Consider the following 27,694-nt stretch of genomic DNA (forward strand, 5'->3'; position numbering starts at 1 on the left):
AATCTATTCCTAGATCCAGGTCCTTGAGGTCTTTTGCACGAGGGAAACACTTCCATGACGTGCTGTTGTAAACTAGCTACTGCAACATGTTCTTTCTGGAGTGGGTTGCATGTTTTCACGATGAACGTAGCCAAGAAAGAGACAGGTTGAAATGCAACTCAATTATGTTTTATGTATTTTGATGCCTGTGTAATCCATCTTTCCCGTAAGATGTAAGGAAGCTTGCCTATTGCAGAGTTGACTTGATGTGTTGTATCCAGTTACATGGTGCCTGACAGGTGTCCTACAACATTTTCTGCCTCCAGCTCCAGAAGCATTTCTTCTTGCTCTCTCAACTTCTGATTGTCCTTGTTATCTTTGGATCATTTTCAGTTTTCTTTAGGAGTGCATCTTCAATTATCTCTGGCGACCTAAAGCAGTCATCCAATCTCTGCCATACCATAACTGTTGCATTGGGAACATGCACTGATCTGATTTTTTTTCTTTGTTCAGAAGACACTGGTCCTAGTCATTTAGAGAGTTGGTCCAGTTTTTCTCTGTCAGATCAAAGTCTTGGGTGCTGCTAAGAAAATATGACTTTTTCGGACCCATTAGTCTTTTGGACGGTCATCAAACTTTAGGAGACCAGACCTCACCACTTTTGTACAGCTCTATCTCCTGCTGTCAGATGAGCATTCTTTGGGGGCAGACACTGGGCATGATTGTAGCTGGTGATGCTTGGCTGGACACTGTCTGTTTGTCTGTTTTTTCTCCTATGCTGCTACTCTTTTCTTCATAGTTTACATTCACATGAGGGGGATCATGTCACCATTTATTTGGTTTCCTGAAGGTCCAATAGATAGGTCTCTACGTGTGGGACCATTTAACTTGACACACTGTAGTTCTGGTTCAGTCTTAAAGCATCTGTTTGTATCAAAGCCTTCCACTGTTAATGGGACTGTCATAAGACTGTGGATCAGTGTACATCTTTGTGTGTACTTGTTCATACTCACAGGTGTGTTGAGGCTGCAGCACTTATTGAGGACAGCTCAGAGCAGGTTCAGTGTCTAGAACTAGTGCACTTAGACCTGGCAGGTTCAGCACTAACTGATGTCAGATCAGATTCACTAGAGACTCTAGTGCAGGGGTAGGCAACCTTTTAGCAGCACTGTGCCGAAATAAGATTGTGAAGTCCCATAGTGTGTCGGTCCTATTTCTTTAAATTGAGGTGAGCATGTTGCCATATACTGCTTGTGTTATTTATACTGCAGTTGCTTTGTATCGTTGTATTTGTGCGTATGAGTTATTATATGGTATATGTTCATTAATAGTTTGTGGTATCATGTATAATACCTATGAATTTGAGCTGTGTATGGGGGCTGCTTGTGGAACTGTGTGTGGATGGATATGTCACATTGTGTATTTGGTAGTGTGTGTCTGTGTGGGGCTGTTTGGGGTATTGCATGTGAGAGGCTGCATGTGGGGTTGTGTGCATGTATGTGGATTGTTGGTGGTGTTGTGTTTGTGCGGACTGTGTGTGTGTTTGTATTATTTGTATGAGGGGAGGGTTATTCTGCAGCTCTGAGGCTTCCCTGGGTTCCAGTGAGGATCAGGCTGGCCAGGCACAGCTCAAGGACAGAAGCTGCAACAGGAAGCTGTGGGCTGCTTTACTGCAGTGTGGATTCCCATTCATAAGTGCTGGGAGGAAGTGATCTGAGATCACTTCCTCTATGTGCTCCAATGCATAAATTGAGGATTGTCCATCACCACCTTTTCGTATTATAGATAGCTGAAGTTTCATTGGGACTCCTGACAGGCCAGAGCCTGTTTGGCTCTTGTAGCCTTGAGTGCCGTGCAAAGGCACCTCGAGTGCCGTGCATGGCACTAGTGCCGTAGGTTGCCTACCCCTGCTCTAGTGTTTGTGCACCGTGATCTGGTCCTTGGCATGCTAAGTGTGCTTTCCTCTGCATCTGAAAGCTGAGGGATGACTGGTGAGTAATCAGTGTCTTCTGTGCGCAGCACGATGAGACAGGTTACTATTCTGCAGTGTCTGACTGACGAGGATAAATAATGACGTGTAGAAAGAATCCACTCTATTTGTGGCTAGGCCCGCTATGTAGCAAGCGTTTTTACTTTTCTGCCCCCACAATGTGTCTGTAGCACAAGGCTTGGCAGACAGAGAACAACTTCTCATTAAAGATCCAGGAGGCGGGGGTACCGTTTTAAATCTTTACTGAAAATTAATTTTGGAAAACTGCAAGAATATGAAAATATATATTGGAAAATGATCTGCGTGCATTAGGAAAATGCAAATGTACGCACAATAGTGACAAATGTGCTAGATTGCTGTTTAAATACTAATTAACAGAGAATAGAACGGAGCAAACTTAATACTAGGACAGGCAAACACTACCACACTAACGTGGAATGGTATTTCAGTTGATGAAAACGTACTATTCACTTAACCCCTTAAGGACACATGACATGTGTGACATGTCATGATTCCCTTTTATTCCAGAAGTTAGGTCCTTAAGGGGTTAAAAACAGTGATGGTCTACTTACAGACTTATCCTTCCAAGGCCTGTATGAAAGACATGTGCAGCTCATTTCTTACTACTTATCTGCAAGGAAGTGGTTTAAATGCACTACACTGACTACCAGTAATGGATGCTGATTTAAAGTCTCAACCATCACAACACTAAGTACACACATATACACATTTGGTTATCAGAAAATATTACCTTTTTCTCACATTTCCATTCTAAATACTTATGTATGTTTCTTTCTTTCACATACCATCTACATTTTCTCACGTCTTTTATTTGCCCATGTATTCCTTCCAATGTGCAGTCTCTTATTTTTCTTTCTGTAATTAGACTTAATCTCCGATCTTTTCCTTTTTGTCACATTATCTGCTTTTTCTTTTTTCTACACATTTTTTTCTCTTGCAAATTAGATGACATTGTTCTTTACGTTTCACCGTTTCTTTCTTTTCTCACATACATGCCATTTTTTTCATATTCACCACCTTCTAATCATCATCATCTTTTAGATCACTTCTTTTTAAACTAGTTTTTCTTATTTACCCCACACCCTATATTTTCTTTTAAACAATACCTATTATTTCCATATTCTCACTCCAGCTGAGCACATATTCCCATACATTAAGTTGTTGTTCCCTTGATACCATCCTTCTCATCTTCTATGCACCGTACCTAGATAGTAGCGCAAGCTTAAAGGTACACTCCAAGCACTGTAACCGTTACTGCGTGCCCTAGGTCCCCCAATTGTAAGTAGTCAAATATTTTTAGAATAGTAAAAAGATAAGAAGTCGTAACTGCTCTAAAATTCTTTGTCTACTTACAGTGGTGTCACCAGGCCACTTCCAACACTATAACAACAGTGGTTATTGTGCTTAGAATGTACCATTAAACAGGGAACATTATATTACTGACACTGTCTGAAATATCCACATTGTGTAACAAATTCAAAGTGTACATAAATGATGTTACCTGTGCTAACCCATTATTTTGTTTTCCTCACCCTAGGCATGTAATGAATTTACCACCCATGTGATGAATCTTCTGAGGGAGCAAAGCCGGACGCGCCCCATCTCTCCAAAGGAGATTGAAAGAATGGTTGGGATCATTCACAGAAAGTTCAGCTCTATCCAAATGCAACTGAAGCAGAGCACATGTGAGGCTGTCATGATCCTAAGGTCGAGGTTTCTCGATGCCAGGTCAGTGTCAGTTCCCCTCACTATCTTCTATCTTCCATACTGATTTATTAAAACGTGATCTTCACAAATCTCTTGTAATTCACTATTTGTAACTCAGCAATGGCCATATCACCGTTACAGTGAATCTACGCTTTTTTTTGTAATCCTGACATGATTTTGTATCGACCTGGTCTTCCTTGTCCCGCACATGTTTGCATTGACATTGACCCCAGAAACCCTTGGACAGCTGGTGGGGTTAATAATAAAATAACAATTTCGTATTCAAACCCTCCCTCCTTTTATTATATTAGGAAATCCACTAGTCACCCATACGTGGGTGCTCGGGGAACAATAGAATGCGCCCTCACTTTTTTATTTTGTAGTAGCTCCCAACTGCTGCTCATGAAGGGGAGCTGGAGTGGGGATACTATGATATCCATGCCACTTTTTTTTTTTTTTTTTTTTTTTTTAGAGCCCCCAAACGCAGGCCACGTGGGATATATAGTGACTTGTCCAACTCTAATTATTTAATTTTCAGCCCCCATGGCCTGGATGGTGACACAGGGGAAAGAAATGCCAGGCCCCTCTGTATTTTATCAGCGACTGAGCAGCCAGCTATACTAATGGGGAGCTCATATTGACTCTTGTTAGGTTTTTATTTAACTATATGCCTGCAGGCTAATACTGCTGCCAGGGGCAAATAGTAACAAAATCCCCCAACTTTTAGATGTTGAATCTGTTGAAGCCATCTATTGAGTATTTTTTTTGCCCAGTAAGTGGAGTTAAACCAAATCTTCCGATATTTTCTTAGCGTAAAATATAGGTATAGGTTTTGACATTTTAAGCTATATTTTTGGGTTCCTAATATGCCTTTACGGTTATTTAATTAAACCGACAAATGGCTTATTTGGAGGCAATAAACATAATCAGCTGTAATTAAATTGAGGCCCAAAGTTGGAAAAATAAACACAATGAAATAACTAATTACTGAGTTAACCTGACAATTGGTCTGAAAGTGTTAACATTGGGGAAAGATTTGGGATGCAGGCTGGAAGAAAAGTATGAGAGCAATGAGATCCTGGCTGCCGCAGGCAGGCAGTTTGCTGGATGCCTTATGGCATAGTAGCCCTGGGGCCTGCGCATTTCAAGGTTCCCCACAGGGAGGTTGTCTGAATCCTATGAAACATGTATAAATGTCTGTATGTGATCCCATCTGTGCTGAGAGCCTTAGATTCAGTACTGATGAAAGATACAGAACATTCTTATAATTTCCATCATTTGTTTATGTATTGTTTTGAGTTGAACAGACAGACCATGGGGTTTGTCTCTTCAAATAATGGTTCCAGGACTCTCCTATACTAAGATATATAAATAAGGAGAAATTATCCTGGTATTCTTCTGTACTAGGAAAGAAATGGTTCTGGAATTCTCCTATACTAGTGAAACGTGGTTCTGGTATTCTCCTATAGAAGAGACAACGTGGTATTAGTTTTCTAGTTTAGGGAAAATGGTTCAGGTATTCTCTTATACTAGAATTAAATGGCTCTGGTATTCTCTTATACTAAGGAGAGTGGTTCTGGAATTCTCCTATACTAAGGAAAGTGGTTCTGGTATTCTCATATACTAAGGAAAGTGGTTCTGGTATTCTCATATACTAAGGAAAGTGGTTCTGGTATTCTCATATATTAAGGAGAGTGGTTCTGGTATTCTCCTATACTAAGGAAAAGGGTTCTGGTATTCTCCTATCCTATACTATTTTTTTTATACGATTTTTTTTTTAACATTGTTGGTATTAATGCTTCCTGTATGACAAATAAATATGTGGATTATTTCCTTTTTCTTTCCCAAAAAGGTTTTAATGTACCTTGTTGTTGTTTTGCAGGAGAAAAAGACGTAACTTCAGCAAACAGGCCACAGAGATCCTAAATGAGTATTTCTACTCCCACCTAAGCAACCCCTACCCAAGCGAGGAAGCCAAGGAGGAGCTGGCCAAGAAATGCAGTATCACGGTATCACAGGTGAGCAGGATGCACTCATTAATCCTAGCCTCAGTAATAAAGTCCTCCTATATTCACAGTGCCACCATTAGAAGGAAAGGGGTGTTGACATAATATATGACTGTTTTTAAGATTTTCAGTATCTGTCTCTTTGTGAAGTCCCAGGAGCGAGTGAGTTAATGGAAGTGTAATTCATTAATTACAACTAATTCTAATTACTTTAATTAACTGTAATTAATGCATTATGGCTAATTAGAATTTGCTATACCCCTGTGCATCATACATTTAATTGGGTTAAAACAATAGAATTGTTCTTGCCTGTCACTGAAGGTATTGTTCGTCTGAGTTTTGGCATCTCACCTTATAGGTGGCTCTGTAGCCGTTCAGTGCTAAAAGCGGAACATTAATAAGCATAGAGGCCTTTCGCCATTAACCCTTCTTTTGCCATGGAATTGTACAGTTAAAGGCATCAATCAAGCTTCTTGTTCTCAAAATGTTAAATGCCGCAGTTCATTTTTCTGCAATGGGTTGCTGCCAGTGTATCAACCCCTAGGTCCTGTCTTGTCTGATATGTCATATGTGACATTTTCAGGCATGTGCCAGGCATGTTTCAGATTTCTACAGTTAATTTTCAGCTTGTTGCTGCCTCATATACATTGTTTTAATATTGAACATAATAAATGTCACTTAAGAATATGTTTTCTTGTGTTAAAACCCTGAAACACACTACAGATGCATAGTGTAAACACCATATATTTATTTCTTACCAAGCATGCCAAAGTGCTTTCCACAGTGCTTTATATCTCAAAATTACACAAGCAAGTGAAATGTAAAGAGGTATCGAATTCAAGGGAAATTCATAAATACACTACTGACAGCCGAAATTTGCTATTGAAACTCCACATATACCTGTTATATATGTGTTGAAATACTTTTATTACAAACATGCAATAGAAGATGTATAAGAAAAGGCCCTCTGTACTTCAGCATGACAGCACAAGTGAGAATTCTGGGAAGTACTGAATTGTTTAGGAATTAAGGAATAGTATGCCAATCAGACAGAGTTATTTACTCAAGTTCAAGATGAATTCAAAGTGATTTTCAAATGAAAGGTCAAAATTGTAAAAACTCTCAAAAGTCAATTATGCTTTCAGTTTGGCATCTCTAGCCTTGAATTTTGTTTCTCATGGAATCCTGTAAATAAAATTTGTATACTTATGGTATCAGTATATTTGAACTCATGACTTAGTTAATATGTCAGAGTGACACCTCCCCAGGAATATTTGCAGTGTGAGGGTACACTTGCTGGACTGATAACCATGATGACTTATTTACCCATGAGGACACATGAAGTACATGAAAAGGCTTTTGTATTTTTAGATCTGAAAGGGGCAGTGAAAGTTTTGTGTGGTCCTGGATTCCAGAGAACCACTGGAATAATTGCCTGTTTTGGCCATTGAACCTCATGGCTGCTTTTACTGACATTGTACCAGTTACAGCATGCAGAACTCTTTTAGAAGCTCCCACAGTAAAATAGGTAACTTTATATCTCACTAAACTAATGAAGGGCAGGGCTGGCGCGTCCATAAGGCGGCACAGGTGGCCGCCTTAGGGCGCCAGAGCAGGGAGGCGCAAAAGTCCGAATCCCTTGCCTCTGGCTGGGGACTGGGACTATTTAACTCACCTTGCTTTCCCTGCAGCCAGCACAGAGCAGGAATCAGCCGGCCTCCTTTGATGAGTCAGCCGGCCTCCTCCTATACAGCCCCTTTCTCCATCATGTTTCCCATGTCCTTCCCGTCCCTTCGCTGCCCTTGCCTCCCCTGCTGCCCATGCCCCCCTCCTGTGGCCCATGTCCCCCCTCTACAGCCACTCCCCCCCACTTTAAAGCCCCTGCCTCACCCTCTACAGCCCTGTCTCCATTATACTGCCCCTGCCCCCCATACTGCTCCTGTCCCTGATCTAGAGCCCCTGCCCCCTCTACAGCCTCTGCCTCCATAATACTGCCCCTGTCCTCCCCTCTACAGTCCCTGCCTCCATTATACTGCCCCTGTCCTCCGCTTCTACAGCCCCGCCCCCCCAACAGACCCTGCCTCCATTATACTGCCCCTGTCCCCCCATACTGCCCCTGTTCCCACCTCTACAGCCCCTGCCTCCATTATACTGTCCCCCCTCTACAGACCTGCCCCATCCATACTGCCCCTGTCCCCCTCTACAAGCCCTGTCCCCACTTTACAGCCCCTAACTCCACTACTACACATCCCTTCCACTACAGCCTCTATTCCCCCACACGCAGCCCCTTACTGCCATCAACCTACTTCAGCCCCTAACTCACTACTACAGCCCCTATTCCCCAATTAGAGCAGCTAGCCTTCAACTACAGCCCTTGCCCCTCCCCACTACAGCCATTGCCCCTCCCCACTACAGCCCTTGTCCTTCCCCACTACAGCCACTGCCCTGCCCCACTACAGCCCCTAGACCCCTACTACAGTCCCTGCCCTCCCCCTACTACAACCCACTACCAGTCCCCCTCCTGAGATTAGGTTGTGGATCTGTCCCTGCTCTGTATGCCTGTGTCTGCATGTCTCTGTATGACTATATGTCTGTGTATGACTGTATATGTATGTCTCTATATGACTCTGCCCGCATGTCTCTGTATGCCTTGTTCTGTATGTCTCTGTATGTCTCTGTGTGACTATATGTCTGTGTATGCATGTCTCTGCATGCCTGTATGTCTCTGTATGCCTACATCTTTATGTATGACTGCGTCTTTATGTCTCTGTATGTCTGCATCTATGTCTGTATTTGTATATCTCTGTATAACTGTGTCTGTATTTCTCTACATGACAGTGTCTTTTGTATCTCTATGTCTGTGTTTTTATGACTGATTGTGTGTTTGCATATCTATGTGGCTGTGTGCCTGTATGGTTGTGTGTGGTCCTATATATCTATGTCTATATAGCTTTGGAGGAAAAAGACACACAAAGGGCCCTGGTGGATGGAGAGGGGTGGGGGCGACAAAAAGGGCTGAGGGTGGAGACACACAGAAAAGGACTGTGGGAAAGAAGAGGGTTATATGAGACATACAAGAGAGGGGATACAATACACTAAAGGGGAAATTCAGAAGGGGGTTTTACGAGACACCGGTGCAGATGCATTTTTTTTGGGAGAAGAGAATGGGGTGGCATAATGCATCTTCTCCTGTGTAGCCAAAAATCCTTGCACCGGTGCTGGGTTAGGGCCACTGCAGGCAGTGGTCCGATTTAAAGAGATATTGAAACTAAAAGGAACTGGCTAGATAATTGTGATTTTAATTGCAATTTTAATGTGGAAAACTAGGATTCTGATTTCGTTTTTAAGAAAGGGCACTCATAACACTGACACTAACACTGCTGCATTTCATAAGCTTTTTGATTTTGATATTAATAAGAAATATATTATCTTTATAGACTTACCCAGGCTGCTCAATTTTCACAAGAAGTTAAATGGGTGCTCAAAACTGCAAGCATCAAAACTGCAAGCATTATAATTACTACCCCACTGTAGTGCTTTCGTTACCAGGAATCCCCTGACGCTGTCACAATGTGAAGATTCAAAATATTTTTGAACTGTTTGTAAAGTCCACAGTCTTGCCTGGGGAAACCTGGTACTTGTAAAACCATTTTGGTGGCAGATGGCTGTAGTGGGCTGTAGTGGTTATGATGCTTAACATGCTCCTTTAATATTATTATTTTATTAAAAAAATATTTTTCACTAGCACCCAAATGAGAAATGTAGATGTCAAAAAGCTGAAAGTGCACTGAACGAGGAGAAATATGTAGAGTTATAGTCAAACATTAACTTATGGGACCAGTAGAAGTCATATATAAAAACATGGGTGATCAGCACTATATGGACATGCACAGAGATTTGAGCCAGTAGTGTGTTACCAATCTTTAGAATGGTCAGGCTTAAAGGGAAACTCCAGTGCCAGAAAAACGATCCTTTTTTCTGGCACTGGAGGGTCCCTCTCCCTCCCACCCACCAATCCCCGGTTACTGAAGGGGTGAAAACCCCTTCAGTCACTTACCTGGGACAGCGGCGATGTCCCTCGCCGCTGTCTCCGCCTCCGCGACGCTCCTCCTAATGATTACGTCGGCCGGTGGGCGAGACTAATCTCGCTCACCGGCCGAGGAGACCTAATGCGCATGCGCGGAAATGCCGCGCATGCGCATTACGTCTCCCCATAGGAAAGCATTGAAAAATCATTTCAATGCTTTCCTATGGGGTTTTGAGCGACGCTGGAGGTCCTCACACAGCGTGAGGACGTCCAGCGACGCTCTAGCACAGGAAACCTGTGCTAGAACCCAGGAAGTGACCTCTAGTGGCTGTCTAATAGACAGCCACTAGAGGTGGAGTTAACCCTGCAATGTAAATATTGCAGTTTATGAAAAACTGCAATAATTACACTTGCAGGGTTAAGGGTAGTGGGAGTTGGCACCCAGACCACTCCAATGAGCAGAAGTGGTCTGGGTGCCTGGAGTGTCCCTTTAATGTTCAATGGAAATATGTAGATCAGTTTAAGTTAGAAAGTCACAAATACAGTAAGTCAAGCTGGTTCAAGGGATATCAGTGGACAGCGATTATGGGGACAAAGCCAGTGTAAACCATGGCACTGCACAAGTGTCAGGAGGGCTTAAATAGGGAAACTTCTCTTTTTTCTTCCCCCACTGGGTATCTGACTCGAGACAAAAATGTTTAGCCACTTACAAGGCGGGTTTTAAATGATTACGCACCCTAATGACTTATACTGTATCATAGTCACTCAATAATTGATGCCTTGCACACTATTTAAAGTGCATCAGGCATATTTGTCCTTATTTTGGGGAAATTAAAGTTACAGCACTGTAGAATGTTTGATGATTTATTTTGATGAAAAGAGTGAACATTAATTCTAGTGTTGCCATAGTGTCACGGCAACTAAAAGGTTAAGTGATCTTGTTTGTGGTTTGGTGTCACATAGTCTTCAGTCTGCAGGGTCTTTAATAAAACAGGTGTGCAGCAGTCGTCTCATTAAAACCTCTCCAGTGAAAGAAATAAAGCTGATTTCAAAACATAAAACTCAATGCACCACTGCAGAGAGATGAAGCATTTACCTAATAATTTATAGACGTTTTTTTTTCTTGCCATGTTAACTCCGTAATTAGCTTAATAAATAAGCAAAACAAAACCCTTCTTAAATGAATCTGCAATTAGAACCAATTCATTAATTGAGTTTCAGAGACCGCAAAAGAAACAGATACTCATTGTCATTTTATGTGCATATTTTTTTTTTTCTGCAATAATGTGAATAAAGAACGGAGGTCATCCCATGTAGTCTTGTAATATTGCTGAGCTGTAACCGTTTTGTCATCAGGACAAGTGTCATATAAAGGCTTATTTACTAAAATGCTCATTAACGAGGCACGAAGATCCTGTTTTTCAGAAAATACTTGAAGGAACACTATAGTGTTTGGAAAAACATGTACTCCTAAAACTATGCTCCTCCAGTGGCTGTTCAGGTGTCCGGTCTCTCTCGCTGTGCAATAAAAAGGAGTTTAAACTTACCTTTTCTTTAATCTTGATGATCCAATCCAATGCGTTCCCACAAGAAAGCATTAGGAGGCTGATGCGCATGAGTTGCAAAATGCTGCGCCAATCAGCATCTCCTCATAGAGATTCATTAAATCAGCACATCTCTATGGAGAACATTCAGAGCATGGAGACAATGTAGGTGGTGCACACTGTGCAGCACTAGACTAGGAAGTACCTGTAGTGGACGTCTGAGTGACTGCAACTAGAGGTGTTCCTAGGCAGCATTTTCATTGTTGAGCCTGATGGGATTGGCCACAGACACCAGAACCACTACATTTAGCTGTAGTGGTTCTAATGACTATAATGTCCCTTTAAAGGATAATTTGTGTATGGTTGGTATAATACTGGATTTTAAGGGAAAATTATCAGGAATGATAATGAAAAAACCATGTCGAATAATAGTTGTTGCAAACTGTCCTGTCTGTCATCTGAAAAGTTAGATTCAACAAAAGAGAACACTCAACCTTTGTAAAACAAATACACATTATTTTGGAGTACCCTTGTATAGGAGGGATAAAATGTTCCTTCGCAATAGGAGGGATAAAATGTTCCTTCGCAAATGTTATTACATTAGCATGGGGGTTAAAACATATTATTCCTTAAATATATACAATTGATCCTACCCCATACAGCTCTAAAGCATATGCATACGCTGTGAGCATGCGTACAAATCTATTGTAGACAGTTCCACAATTCACATATAGAAACAGAAAGTATGGAGAATAGAATGTATCCATATAATCCTTAGAGGGTTTCAGCACAGGACCAGTATGTGTTTGGCAGGCATGGCCCATTGAGACAAACTATTGCTTGAGTAAAGCAATATTTCAGTGCCCTTGATTTTCAGTGCCTTGTGACCACTTAAAAAGTGTGTTCTTGTTTCTTTAGTTTGGAAAAAAAATGATATAGTCCCCAAAAAGGGTTATGAACACATGCTTTGAGGCTGCAAAATCCTCGAATCCCACTATTTCACAACAATTAGAAGTGTAACCTTGACCCTAAGTATTACATTAGCCCAGAAACAGAGGATAAGAGATACACAAAGAAAATACAAATGTTTAATAGCTTGTCCTTTAGATAGAGCCTAGTCAGTGGGTCTCAAATGGGTTTTAACTCATTTTTCACTCAGATACATTTCACCAGTCTTGCCTACTGTGACTATAAAAAAAAATATTTGCAGTGTCTGGTTTCATTTCATGACATGTAGGTAAGTGCAGAACGCACAACTTATCATATTAATATTTTCTCTTTCATAGAGTAATCTGGCAGTGAGCCCTGTCTGTATTGTTACAGTTATAGGGTTAGAAAACTGTATCAGATCTCAATAGAGTTAGCAGTAAATGAGTTAACTGCAAACATTAACCTTCTCCAAGTAGGCTGAAAGGTAAATACAATGGCACAATCATGGCATACCACAATCTAATATTGATTTATTCCATGTTGTAACATATATACTTTTGAACTTTGCAGTGTGCACCACGCCAATACACAACAGCACCATTTAGAAAATGTTATACCAGGAATTACGCATTGAGATTTCTCTTGTTTTCAAAAATGTCCTGTGATGCTCAACAATACAATCTAATATTAAAGTTACACATTTAACACCCGCAGAACATAGAACATATCACTAAGAACTGTACTGAAATTTCACATAATTGCATCGTAGTAGTCTGTTGTAATAGAATTGCTTTTACTATTACTTATTTGAGAGACAGATAATTCCCTGGTATTTTCTATACCTCTTTACCATTCCCTGATATTAACTGGTCCTTTTCATGCAGGTTAAATATAACGTATGAGCGGTTCTCTTTTCACTGCTTCCAATTAAACCTCGCTCGTTAGTTTAACCTCAAGGTAATGCCATCAAACAATGCATGTCAGGGAAACACTGCCCACAGTGGCAGTCATTAATTTTAATTGCCTTGATATTAAAGATTAAGAAGCTTCGGATAGGCAGGGACGGAATCCTATACCACGTGAAGAATATCCTGCACCCCAGGCCTCTTGAGGCTCTAGCAATATTAAAAAGTAGTAGGGAGGGGGGAGAATTGAAGCAAGCCTTTATTAGACATAGCTGTTGTTGAGAATACTGAATTGTCCCTGTTCTGCACACGCCAGAGATTTCCTCACTTCTAAAGCTGTTAATAAAGCAGTAATTTGATGATTTTTTTTTTTTAACAATAATTATCCGCCCGCCTTCATTAATGCATTATTGCCCCTCTGGCTGGCAGGTTAATGGTAAGCAGAATATATAAGATGTATCCAAGTATAGGCCAGGGACAAAGAAAAGAATGAGGTATGAACTCTGCAGGGCCACAATGGAGGGTGGTTTGGAGAAAAATTGTACTGTAAGACAAGCAAGCATTTTACCAGCTAAATTACAAGTCTTTCGTCTGTTACAGCTTCAAACTGTTCAATGCTCAAACCTGCCCTAATGAGCAGCGGTCAACCTCATTGATTTCTAACATCAGTATCTCACAAAATACAATAAAAAAAGATCAACGCTTCTTTGTTTGACTTGATATGGGGCTCGGTAGCTATGATTCCAACTGATTAGTGTAACTCTGTATAGGCATTACCTTTAACTCAGCATTGATACAGTCACTAAGGCAGCCTTCTCTGTTCATGTGCTCAGTTGCTGAGAGCTTACATCAAGTTTTATGAGTTCAATGAATAGCTTCATTTTGATAATAGTGAGATTAGTGCAATTCCACATACAAAAAAAATGGTTAAGGATATTTTGGTACTGTCAACTTCAACACTCAACACTTTTTCGGTTAGGTGTCTTTTTTTGTTTTTTTTTTGTTTTACACCATCAGTACCATTGATAAATCAGCTGACAGTGTCGTCATATATCATAGTATTGAATGCAGTTATCAGATCCCACAGTGTCCACTTGGTTTTTCTATATATGGACCCGTTTTCGACACAACATCCAGTTTCACTAGTTGCTTTTACTAAAACATTGCACAGATTTTCCATACATGTGATTCTTTTTATTTTAATTCAGTAAACTCTAAAGTTAATTATTTATGCCAGGAAAGCTGCAATTCTGTCTTCATCCATTCACCAAAAACATACCAAGCCGTACTTGGCAACACTTAACAGTATTCATGTCCAATAAACTGACTTACCAGCTCTCTGGATTGGTTCAACTAGGAGAATCCCATAGCCTTTTGACCCAATAATAAATCAAAATAAAAGCAAGGGGTCTTGATTGTTTGAAGAATGGTACATTCAACAATTCCAAACGTTACCCAAGCCACTAGTAGCTGACCATCTCTGAGATGTGGGCACTAACTAGAGCCGTAAATCAAAGGGATCAAATCAAAAACCACCTTCGTTGAAATTATAGGATTTCACCAAATTGTGCACCATTATACTAAGCTTTGACAATCTAGAAACCTTTTCAAACTTAATTTACCTAGTTTGTTTGCTATCCTAAGGGGGGAAAAATTGATAGATTTTTCCCTATAGTGTTGCTAGCATAAAAATACAACTAATCATATATTGTCATCCACTAAAAATTAGCATTTTAAAAGATTTGTAAAAATGCACAGTTCACTATTGGTACCATCTAAGTTTGGTGTGGCCAAGACTCGGTATGGAAATGTGAGTGGTTGTCGTTATTTAATTATTGAAAGCAAAAGAATACGAGAATGGAATACGGTATAAAGATATGTAGATTATATGTAACGAATGGTAGATATTTAGACCATTGCATTGAAAATGTTACTATACTCTTTTTTTTTTTTTTCCTTCTTTTTTCAGGTATCTAACTGGTTCGGGAACAAGAGAATCAGGTACAAGAAAAACATAGGCAAGTTCCAAGAAGAAGCAAATTTGTATGCAGCTAAGACAGCGGTGAATGCAGCTCATGCAGTTGCGGCTGCTGTGCAAAATAACCAGACAAGCTCTCCCACTACACCAAATTCTGGTGAGTTTGGGAACTCCCACCTTGTGGGCTGTAACATAGGGTGGTGGCACTCATAATGGGCCAGTTATAGTTTTTAGATTCGGGTAAAAAAATACGAAAAAGATTTGACACCCAGTATCTAGGGGTTCAGCCAATTTTTATTTTTAAAGCATCAGTTTAACAGAAGTGCTTCTTTACTAAGGATTAATAGGTGCAAAAGTATATATTTTATAAACACCTCTCTTTTGATAATGCTGGTGTTTTAATATTAACTGTTCCTTTACAACCTTTCTTAAGTCTGGAACAGACTTATCCCTGCACAGAAGAGTGGGGCATAAGTTCAACTAAACACTTCCCTCTTTTTTTATAACCATAATAAACTTTTAATTATTCTTCCCAGGTGATACACTTGGCCTGACTTAAAATAACATAAGAGTTTCCCCAGACTCATATGCAACCCCATTTTATTCCTTTTCTCCTCCATCTATTCACTTTTTTAAGCAACCTCTTCTTTTATTCAGCTCCTTCGCTCTTTCCTTTCCTAGGTTCTTCTGGTTCTTTTAATCTCCCAAATTCAGGCGACATGTACATGAATATGCAGAGTCTGAATGGGGATTCTTACCAAGGGGCCCAAGTTGGAGCCAATGTGCAATCACAGGTAGGAGTGACGCCCCTGAGCCATTCCAGAACTCAGAGCACCACCCATGACCACCAGTAAAGCACACATATAAACTAGCAGTGTGCACATTTTGTTACCATCCAGGCCCTGATCACTCAGCCTGTTTTGTAATCCTTGTGAATGCCTTCGGCTCTGACTTGAGTGCTCGGGGAGGGCATGTGGGGATTGGAGTATCTGTGGGGATATAACAGTTTATTTTGCTGATTAAATTACAAATTACTGTTAGTTAGGAATTCTAAAAACTGAACTTGGTACATAAAAGAACAAGAAAATAGCAAATGTGTAAACAGTACATACTAATTAAGTTTGTTAATGTTAAAATATAGCTTAAACACACGAATGCCACATGGTAAAAAATGTTAAATAATTCTTAGTGTTCTTTTATATTACTGCGTAATATACATAGCTTTGTAGCATCTTCATCTTCACATAGTATTTGTTTTTGTGCAATTTGTAGTGCTATGTACTACAGAGTAAGTGGAGAGTCAGATGGCCAGCTGTAAAGCAAGTCACCTTTGTTGGATTCTGAAAATCCATTTCATCATTTAAGCTGCATGTGAAACTATTTATGGGGCTTACTATTGTGACCAAGTAAGAGTTTTTAATCTGTTCAATTTCATGTATTTATAAATGTGTTCTGGTTATATCAAACCACCGGGTAATATCAAACCACACTATGTTTGATTTTTCGCTAGTCATGTAACATGCGTATTATGTATTGTATTCCTCCTTACAGAGGTGTTCTGATAGATGGGATTTAGGTTTGCCAGTGTTTTTGATAGTTATAAAGACACTGGAAGCAAATTACAAAACAATATAGGCAAACTAACACACCGACGACTAACTTTGGAAAGTCTTTGGGAGAAAACTTGCTTTATATCGTAATTGGAGATCACTCATAAACTATACTTTATCACAGCTAATATGTAGATTATGATAGTTCCAGGCTAACATTTTAAACTTGTGAATATATGCTAAACCAAAATATGAACTTGATGATTATAAATTGCCCTATCTGTTTTATTTCAGGTGGATACCCTTCGTCATGTTATCAATCAGACGGGCGGATACAGTGATGCTTTGGGAGGGAATTCGCTGTACAGCCCACATCACCTGAATGTAAGTAACAGCCTATGGCCTATAACGAGTATAACATTCTAACCTAAAGGAACACTCTGGTCACCACAACAAGTTAATTTAAATGACGTTGTTATGATGCCAGGATAACATTTAAACAACTTATCCCCAAAAGCTGCCTCCAATGCCGATCTACAGTTCCCCCAGCAGTATCCGGTTTCCGAAATTAAGCTTCAGGAAGCGCGGAGTACCACCGTGCAGGGGCGCCGCTGACTGGCTAGAGTTGTCAGCTGATGCTCTAAGCCAATCAGCAGCTCCCTATTCCTAAAAGTAAAAAAAAGTATGTACCTTTTTATGACCGGGATGTTTCTTTAACTCTAGCCCATATATAGTATCATGCTCACAAGGATAAGTTAATCTTACCTATTAAATCCAATTCCTCGGCTGATTAATATCTTATATTGAAATTTACAAATGGATACCATTATTTCACCATACCAATATTTATCTTGGTATCACATTAAAGACTGAATCTTTTAATTCTATCACCCCACTCTTAACCGTTGTGTTCAGAGTTTTGCTACACTGTTTTTTTCTGACTGAATGTAGTTACGGCATTACCATGCCTTAGGTTTTAAATACGAGTCTGATGATCAGTTCTGTGTTGGTCTCGATTGTGACAGCTACAGCAAGCTGCTTTGTGCTGTCACAATCAAGAATGGTTATATTTTCATTATGTTGTAATGTGTAGGAATGCATTAGCTTATATGTAAATAGCATAGTTGTACCTGAGTAGAATGCATCCATAATCCAATAATAAGATTATATACAGTCTCTTTATTTGAAAATAGATGACAAATATAATACAATTCTCAGTTTTGGAACGATCCTGCTATTTTTTATTTTTTTTGTGGAAAAAACTTTTTTTTTAAATCAAGTTAAATAATTAATTTTACATTTCTTTAACTTACAACAATACCATTTGAAGATTTTTTTTTTACATATGGCCACATATTTTAAGTTCTTTATTGGGAAATAAATTGTTATAAGAGACTATCTTACAGACAAACAGTGCTAGAGACTGTCACGTTACTTTCTTACATATTAGTTAGAGCTATAAATGAGACATAACAGATGCTTAAGAACTTGGACACATATTTAATAAAGGTATTCTGCTAAAATTAAGTTGAGGTTTTCTTCTGCACAAGTGTATAATTTAGTAATCAAAAGTATGATCCAGTAATGTTCCTGGAGTGGATCACATCACATATATGTACATACGATGTTCAGTTTTATCACTGCCCCTCTGGCCTCGCACTACATGCCCTTTCCTGTTAGACCTTACAAAACTACATGCCCTGCTTCATCCAATACCACACCACAGTAATGGTAGAAGGAGTTTGAGGGAGGTTAATAACCCCACAAAATGTAAAGGGAATCAAGATGACAAAATTATGAGGCTTAAGAGGCAAACAAAGGGTAAGATGGGAAGTAAGAGAGACACATGGGTGTAAAAGGGGTGGGGAGGGGGGGGGGTCGGGAGACATAAAAGCAATAGGGAGGTTAAGAAACATACAAGAGGTTTAGGCTGGTTAGGAGAGATATTCATGGGGTTGAGTTAGGATAGAGACACAATGGGTAGGAGGAGTCTGGATAGATGCACAAAGACACAATGGGGAGGGGTGATACACAAAAACATTACAAACTTGGGGATTGGTGCCAAGAGTCAGATTACCCCAGGTGCCAGTTAACCTAGACACTTGGTTACCAAAATGTGTTTTGTGGAGATACAGTATTAAACCAGCAGGTTTTTTTTTCTACTGATTTGAATCACAGTTCCTAAACCTAGCTAGCTACTATTATGTGCTTAACATAGCTTTACATTCTTTTTTTCACAAACTAGTTTCTAAATATATTTAGCATAATGTAAAGAGACATTACTGAATACTGTGCAAATAAATGAACACCAAGAAAAAAGAGCGTTAGCAGGATAAATAAACGAGGCAGAGGGAATTGTATGCCAAACAATGACTGCCACAACTTAAAATAGATACTTGAGTTATTATGTGTGACAGTGTTTGCTGTCCTTGATGGGCAGAGTTAGTTGCTAACAGAAACACTCTTAAAAACCATAGAGATGAGTGACCAGTGCCACGGTAGTATAATGCACATCCATGGGTATCTCTCCATAAAAGTCTCTGTTGGAACTTACCACCAGGCACAGCAAACCGTGCCTTTTTCTATGACGAAGCATCAAAGAACTTGGTATTTCTGTTAAAACGGAGAAAATGAAAGTACTTCACACATAAAATAACATATCAGCTGAATGATTGCAAGCTGTAATGGTAATCTTTACACATATTACTGTATTTTTCTACTACTTCTGTTCCATCTTGAATAGAAACAATTTGAGAAGAAAAAAACATATTTCTGGCATTTAAGCAATAAAACCATAAATCCCTCTTTAATTTCACACATTTCTGAATCTTGATTTTTTTTTTTCTTTGTAAGGCAGCAATTTTATGTGAAAATAGGTAGTATTTTTGTCTGCTACTTGATAGGAAAATGTAAATTTAAAAAAGTGTTGAATGTCAAACATTTAGAAGAATTTTCTGTTGTTAACACCACACTTATCCCCAGTTGTGTAAGACTAGAGATGACTTGTAGGAGAGAAATACTATGTGGGAGAATGGGGTATTTAAACATGCTGTCTCCCTCCATATTGTTATGTTGCGTCTTAGAGAGAGTGACTGTAGGAGCCAGTAAATGTCACATCAGTGAGACAGAGTTTGTGCATTATAAAATGATGCAGTTTATAGAACACTTGAATGTGCATGTGTTACTACCCTAACCAGTCTACTTTCATTCTAGAAAACTGACAGGTTAAGCAGTTTTTATGTGTGTTTTTTTTAAGCATATTATAATTCATTACTGAAATAGGTCCTCTTTTAGTTACTGTCAGATGTACAGGTGGATTTCAGCCTCTAGTTGTAATATCATAATGTTAAAGGAACACTCCAAAAACCATAATCACTACACTTCTGTACAATGTTTATTGTGTCAGGAGTGCCATCCTATCGTACCGCTTCAACATGGTTTGACACTTAAAGGATCACTATAGTGTCAGGAAAACAAACTTGTTTTCCTGACACTATATAACCCTTAGGCCCCCCCCCTCCTCAGGGTCCCCCTCCCCTGGCGCTGAAGGGGTTAAACCCCTTCAACCACTTACCTTAATCCAGCGTCGGGCTCCCTCTGCGCTGGGGACCTCTCCTCCCCCGTCGACGTCAGCACCCGAGTGGAGCGGAATGCGCATGCGCGGCAAGAGCCGCGCGCTCATTCAAACAGTCCATAGGAAAGCATTTTTCAATGCTTCCTATGGACGTTATGCACGCCGAATTCGATTTTCGCATCCAACGTCGCAGAAGCGCCTCTAGCGGCTGTCAGGAAGACAGCTACTAGAGGCTGGATTAACCCTGCAATGTAAACATAGCAGTTTCTCTGAAACTGCTATGTTTACATCTGAAGGGTTAAAACCTGGGGGACCTGGCACCCAGACCACTTCATTGAGCTGAAGTGGTCTGGGTTACTATAGTGTCCCTTTAACTTGATTGTGTCAGTTGCCTGATCTGCTTCTGTTTTTTTCAAAGCAAGAGAAACTGAATACCTATGTATTCATTGGCTGAGAGCATTAATTGAGCACTCTCAGCCAATGAATGGGTTGCTGTCGTGAACAAAATGCCTGGTGGGACTGTCAAATGGTCTGACAGACTACGGTGGGACAACACCAGTGCATTTCTGGAACTATAACCACTACAGTGAGCAGTTTGGAGTATTTGAAGTCTTCCTTTAACTGGCTGGATATATTGAATAATGGCTGAAGTCAGCCAACAGTCTGATGGTTAGTGAGCTTAAGAAATGCAAGCTAATTAGCATTCTGGCTAAGCCTAACCTGATACCTTAGGGTGTATTGGTCTATTTATACAAAACTGGGCTAGAGGGGAATAGAATGGAAAAGAGATCTTGACATGTAGATTGAATTTGCCAAAAGGTTTTAATATACAAAAATAAACTGAAAACAAATGTTATAAAAACAAGCATTCCTCCAGTAACTGCTCAATTCTTTGCCATTTAGCAGTTAAATCACTTTGTTTGCGCAGCCCTAGTGTGTGAGAAAACGGGCATAATCTCTATACCAAAACTGCCTCATTAAGCTAAATTAGTTTTTGTACTGAGAATATCCCTTTAATATTTGCTTCTTTGCAGCAAGTTTGTTCTCTGTACAAATCACCCAGAATGGATCAGACAAATTGAAAGTGTAATTAATATTCTCCCAAGCTTTGGCGTACTGCTCATAAGCTATAAAAATAAAGATATCAAGAATAATAAATAATAATTAAAATAAGTATAATGTAATGGGTTTCCTTAATTTTGTATTGATTAACAAATATTTTCTAACCACTAAAATCTTAAGTGACTGAAGAAGAGAGAGCGGGCAGCAGTGTAAAAATCAAGCAGAGAATATCTCTTTACATAAACTGCCATAGTTGTATTCCCTTCCTTCAACTGTCAGTCAATATTAACGATTTGCCAAATGATTGAAAATGTTGCGTTGTAGCAGCGAGGGGGGTGAGCGAATAGGATGGGTGATCATTAAATACGCAAATCATTTGCGTTTGAAATATCAAATGGCTTGTTTTGGGGGGTTATAAATAACGTATAATAACCCACAAGAAACTGTCTGAAAGAGGCTTTTAGTTACAGCTTTCCTTTTCATTTAAAAGATCCCGAAATGCTTCAGAGAGTTTGCAAAATCCTTATCAACATGATAAAATATGAAGCTGTTATTGCCTCCAGCATTATAGCGGACATGAATTCCATCTTTTCTGATGAGGTTTGATAAGGCTCTCTCTTATAATACAGAGCGTAATCTCAAACCACCAGAGGAAAGATTAATTTATTTGCAAAGAAAAAAAATCAGGTAGGGAGAGGGGGGTGCAAAAATCTGACTGACATGGGCTCTTCCAACTGCCTCGTGTTGTAAAAAATATTACACATTTGTTGTTTATAAATTAGAATGAGAAGCTATAAAGGACATAGGGGAAAGAGTGATAGGTATTATGAGTGATAGATATTACATATTTGGGGCCGTGCTGTCGGGAACTGAGCAGACCATAATAGATCAGAACTGTTACACATCTTTTGCCTTAGATTCACTGCGCTTAACCAGTTCAGCACCACAGGATGTACGATGGCAAAGGATAATCATAGCAGGAGCCACTGTTTGAAGACTATATTTCTCCATAGATTTTAAAAAATGTAGTGCTGTTTTATTTTATCACTATTTATTTAGACAATTACGTGGTTTATGTTCTCTGCCTCAGTACCGTATTAAAACTCATAACAAGTGCTTACATTTCTAATTTCTTACACATTGTTTTCGAATTGACGAAGCCCTTGCAACCAATATTGTTGAAATCTTTGGCAGTATGCAAAATGCTGAAAACGTGCATTTTAACTATTGATGCATAAATCCATCTCGATGTGTGTGTGACACATCGTATAAAAGAAAATTGTCTTAATTACTATACAGATTAAGTAATGTTTTTGAATATCCTGACAAATATTTTCACGTTAAAATAATTGGAAGAGCATCATAAATGTAAGTTGGTATTGGTAATTATTATTATATCTAATTTATTAGTTGTGCATTTTTGTTTTTTAATATTATGCTACTGTTTTGTACCATGGAATTTAGATATTTTAGGTGTATCTGGAATTTTAAAAGTAGCATTTTTTTTTTACGTTAGTACTTTTCATTGCATTATAAATATACCAGTGATCTGAGTAATATTTATAAGGCAGTCTCTTACACAGAAATGTGTGTTTTGGTTGTGTTAATTAGTTTAATCATCCATTGTTATAAAGTATTGTAATACACCTTGTCTGTATAGCTGTCATTGGTATTTTTTTTATATATATTGTTACAGTTAGTTAATTAGAATAATCAATATTTTATATATAGATAGTCAAAGGCTGAAGGATTTTTGTAGTTGCTAAGTTGAGTTGAATATTTGGTATGGTAGGGATCTGAATATATGGAAAATTATTAGGCATTGTAAGCTCAATTTGAAAACATAATGTTGAATAACTTTATCAACCCGAACGTTGATTAACCTTAGTACAGCATATATATACATATGGAGCACTTTTCACATAATGCTCAGTAGCCCTGAACAGTATCTTTTATGACCCTTGTTATGTTATGTTATTTTTCATTGTATATCCTGTTTGTCCATTGTACAGATATTTATAATTGGTGCTTTTATATAAATATGTTCGATATGCTTTGTGATATCTAATGGTAAGTCCTATAGTTTAAAAAAAAAATATTAAGGCTAGTTAACATATTACTTCTTTGCACAGATTGGTTTTATACCTTTGCTTTTAACATTACACGTGTAAACAATGCTCTTTCTTTTTTAATTTTCAGGCTAATGGAGGATGGCATGAAGCAGCAACCCCTTCCTCTGTCACGTCCCCCACTGAAGGACCTGGCAGTGTGAACTCCGAACCTCTAACTGAGTGACCCCCTCCAAGCTGTGTGTGCAAATTTGACTGCCTTGAGGGAGCATTCCGTGTGACAAAGCATCATCACAGCCTTCATACCATACCCAGAGAAGCAGTTTCCCAGGTTGGAGGAAGTTGCCACCCCTGTTGTGATTAACAGGGTATATTATTTTCTCCAGCTTGGAGGTGCTGCTTTACCTCTTTCAAAATGGAGTCCTCCAGCCTCACTTTCAAAACATCCATTGCAGGATACCAATAAAACCCTACAAGACATCATCTTTTTGCTAAGTCACCACTTTATAAGCACTTTATCTAATTGGGCCAAGATCTGCGTTAATATCTGTGAAATGATCTCCACGTCCCATCAGCACTTTTTAATAAATGGCTAAAATGAAGGAATGAACTAGCAGCTTTAAAGAGAATTGTTTGCATGTCTACCCAGAAATTCCAGGATTTATTTAAAAAACAAAACCTACAAATTACACTTTATACTCCTATCATTCAGATCTTGTTCCCTTGGTTTTTTTCTGTATTGAACAACATAGGTGTTACTGATCTGTGTTAGTTGAAGATGCATCCACTTTTGCAAAGACTTTGCTGCCACATTTTATTAACTCTGTTAGTGCTGGAGGAGAAACAGGGCATTGCCGGGCAGTACCCTGATCAATCATTAGGAATTGATAGGGTTAAACAGATTTCAAAACCACTATGGTAACTGCTTAGTCACTACTCATTAATTTCTCTTGTTCCCTCTTCCATATGCTGACTGAATATTTATTGTTGTTTAACATAATTTGAGAACAGTCTCAAAGTCTTCCCTAAACAGGAAAATACAAAAAAACGAATTCTCTCTTTTGTCTGACATGACAGTAAGATTGATGACAGGTCTGAGGACCTATGTAGAATGTTTATGTTCAATATCTCTAGAATTATTTCAAAATCAAGAGAAGCCTGGGTTTTATCAAATGACATGGTGTAAGCGATTCCGTTTTGTTTCTCTCAGTTGTGAATAACGCAGGAAATAAAACAAGAAAGATGCTTCAGTTTTTATTTTGCCCATCAACTATCTCAATAACAGCCTTGAGTCTAAAGTCAGTGAGATTTTCAGAAAGTGAGAGGCTGTTATTTATTCAGCTCCCATCCCAGCAAACCAAAGAAACAAGGAATGTAGACATGTAATGGGATTTTGGGGTTGTTTCTACCCATTTTCTTACACAGTTGATAGTGTGTACTTTAGATTTGTGTTTCGTAGGAGTATATATTACAATAACAAATATTGTGCATCTTTTTTGGGGAACTGCCACGATGACAAAAACTGTTTATTAAATTGTGAATTTTGGTATTGGAGATACAATATTATTAAGCGAATGCATCTTCAACTGTTCCTTTTTCTTTTCTTTAAGACATTATTAATAATTGACACTTAATGACCCTCTCTCTGCATTGTAAATACATCCCACTTGTCACTGGATGTCATTTCAGACCCTCCAACAGCTGAACAGTTTTATCTCTATCCCTTTGTGGTGTTTTACAGTAAGGGGTTACATGCTGTATACAAAATTGTCAAAATCCGCCACTTCAAGTGGCATACAGAGGAAAGAAAAAAATGTAAATATTGTAGCAAAAGAGAATTTATACATTGTCACCAAGCAAAACAGCTTTATTTACCTCATAAAACTCATAGGAACCAACAGACATGTCACGTGTAGTTTAGTGTGCTCACTTACTACCTCTAAATAACACGCGTAGTACGTCTTTATCTTTTTATCATTGTGTAATTAAACCAGCAGGTTGGAATATGAATTTATTGCAATATATAGCAATGCTGAATACACCTGGTGTGCCATTGTAAACCCCATAAAGCTTTCAGTTTAATGGCGCAAAATTTCAGATATATGTGTTCTGCTTCATTTAAACCCCTCATCTGCATTGTATGAACTGTTTATATAATCCCTCCAACTGCACCATTCAAACTAACATATTTCTGGGCCCACTGCCCCTATCACCCTATATAAACTATGTATATTCCCCTCTTATTGCAGTCTTTACACTAATGTTTTACTCCTTCCAGCCGAGCCATACATTCCCAAAAAATATCCTGAGCCCATAACCGTGCACCACTTTCGTATAACCCTTTAACTTCTCACATTGGTCCATACAAACGAACCATACAACTTTCTCATTGGTTACTTCATGTAAATGTTTACATTTGGTAAACTACTATAACCCCATTCCCAATGCTCCATATAAACAAGCTATTTACTTTTTTTTTTTTTTATTGCTTTATATAAACTCTAAGTTTATACTCTACCATTGCTCCATGAAAATCATCAATATGTCCCTCCTAATACAAATAGCATACGAGATCCAGCGCACTCACTCAAGGTTAACAAAATGTAATCGTGGTATGTAAAAACCCCACCTAGGTAAAAATAGTGGGGGTTTAGCTACAGTATATGACCACACATTACATAAGCCTGCCACAATGTCAATGAACCCATCCTCACATATTTCCCTGTAAAGCAAACTGAACACCTATCACATTACTCTCTATAAAGTACCTATATACTTCCGTATTATCACATAGACTATACAGAGATATCTGTAGTCCATATTCTCTTACCATAGATATCCTCTTGGCGTGATAGTCTAAATAGCAATATAGCCTACCCACGGCTTCAAATAAATGACCTATAGGCCTTATCCCATTGTTCCTAGCGTATCCTACCTCTCCATGTTGGTTTGGTACAGGATCATTCCTTAGAACTTAACCCATTTCTCCATATGCCCCTCCTCATAACTGCTTCCGTTGCTCCATAAAGCATGTCACATTTTCTGCTTCCGTCAAACCTTTCTACCAGTCCATATATGTGCTTTACAATATAACCAAGATTGGAAATATCATCACAAGACTGCAAGTCACAGCAATACTGTTTATACAGTAGTTACATATTAATGCCCTTTAATTTGGTTTACTGACATATCCTTGCCAAGATATTATTCTGAGATTATTCTGACACTATCTCTGTACATAAGCTAAGAACGATTATCTTCTCATTGTAAACATGGCAAATACTTTATAATTTAGCTGTTATGGAAGACACAATACTGAGAGTTTAAAAACTAAAAACAATAAGATGTCCTGTAATCACCTAACTTTATAAACACCATCCCCAGTGCTCTAAACAGTTAAGAAACACATACTGTTGATAATTAAAACATACTACGCAGCATTGCTATACAATGCCACAATTTCAATTTCAATGGATTTATAAAAATCCTTTACTTTGTTTTACACATACTGCTGCTTGTCACTCTGTTTTCCATCTTGAAACGTAATGTACATTGTAATCTTTTGGAGATAAATGAAAAATGTATCTTTTAAAATAAAATAATTATACACTTTATAAAGGTGCATTTGCAACTTTGAAGCTTAGGAGTAAACATGAGGTCTTATGTTGAAACACATAAAAATAATATTGAACAGTAAAACTGTTGTATATACTGAGACATTTTAAATGTTTTTTCATCTCGTTAAATCCATGCAAAAAAAAAAATCTAAATAAAATACAAAAAAAATTGTAATGCATACAAATTTCAGTATAGGAGTATGTAACAGGGAGGGTGGGTGTGGGAGGAGGTATTGTGGGCATTTTTTTAAGTTTGAGGTTTTTTTCGTATTGTATGAGGATCTGGCTGGGGTTGATTCACAGGAATACTGATGATGACGGCAATTTGTGGCAGTAATTCTAACGTATTGAAATCAAATCTGTTTGGTGTTAACTTTTTAACTGGATTATACCCCTGGATTGAAAAAAAAAAAAAAGAAAAGAAAAAAAAAATAGTCTTCCTTGTGGTAGTTCTATGTAGTTAAAAAAAAATATGAATAAAACGTTTTTGATTTGCTGATCCTGTGTGAGTTGTTTTTTTTTAAATATATTTTACCATACATTGAGTTACTAAAACACACTTACTGACTTGATCTAATCTTTTTTTCAGAGAGGTAATATGGCTCACTAAATGTTAACCTCGCTATATTGCTCATGCTTATCCAAATGTTACATTGTTAGCCAAACAATGGGCCAAGATTTAGCAGCTTACATTTCACTATGTGTTCTTAAACGCCAGCCATAAACTTTTTTCCC

General features: G+C 38.5%; 1 protein-coding gene across 2 annotated transcripts in view; it reads left to right on the forward strand.

Annotated features, from left to right (window-relative positions):
• Nucleotides 1–27,456, forward strand: part of PBX3 (PBX homeobox 3) — a 216,741-nt gene extending 189,285 nt beyond the window's left edge. The window contains exons 4-9 of one of the 2 annotated variants that reach the window (XM_063432286.1): nucleotides 3,528–3,718; nucleotides 5,580–5,715; nucleotides 15,079–15,244; nucleotides 15,769–15,881; nucleotides 16,932–17,021; nucleotides 23,473–27,456. In XM_063432286.1, the coding sequence (XP_063288356.1) occupies nucleotides 3,528–3,718; nucleotides 5,580–5,715; nucleotides 15,079–15,244; nucleotides 15,769–15,881; nucleotides 16,932–17,021; nucleotides 23,473–23,568 (792 nt within the window). In that variant the 3' untranslated portion in view covers nucleotides 23,569–27,456. The remainder of the gene's footprint in view (nucleotides 1–3,527; nucleotides 3,719–5,579; nucleotides 5,716–15,078; nucleotides 15,245–15,768; nucleotides 15,882–16,931; nucleotides 17,022–23,472) is intronic. The other variant, XM_063432287.1, reaches the window with a different exon arrangement.
• Nucleotides 27,457–27,694: the final 238 nt, after the last annotated feature.

This window comes from Pelobates fuscus, chromosome 9, assembly GCF_036172605.1.
Source record: "Pelobates fuscus isolate aPelFus1 chromosome 9, aPelFus1.pri, whole genome shotgun sequence".
Classification (NCBI taxonomy): Eukaryota; Metazoa; Chordata; class Amphibia; order Anura; family Pelobatidae; genus Pelobates; species Pelobates fuscus.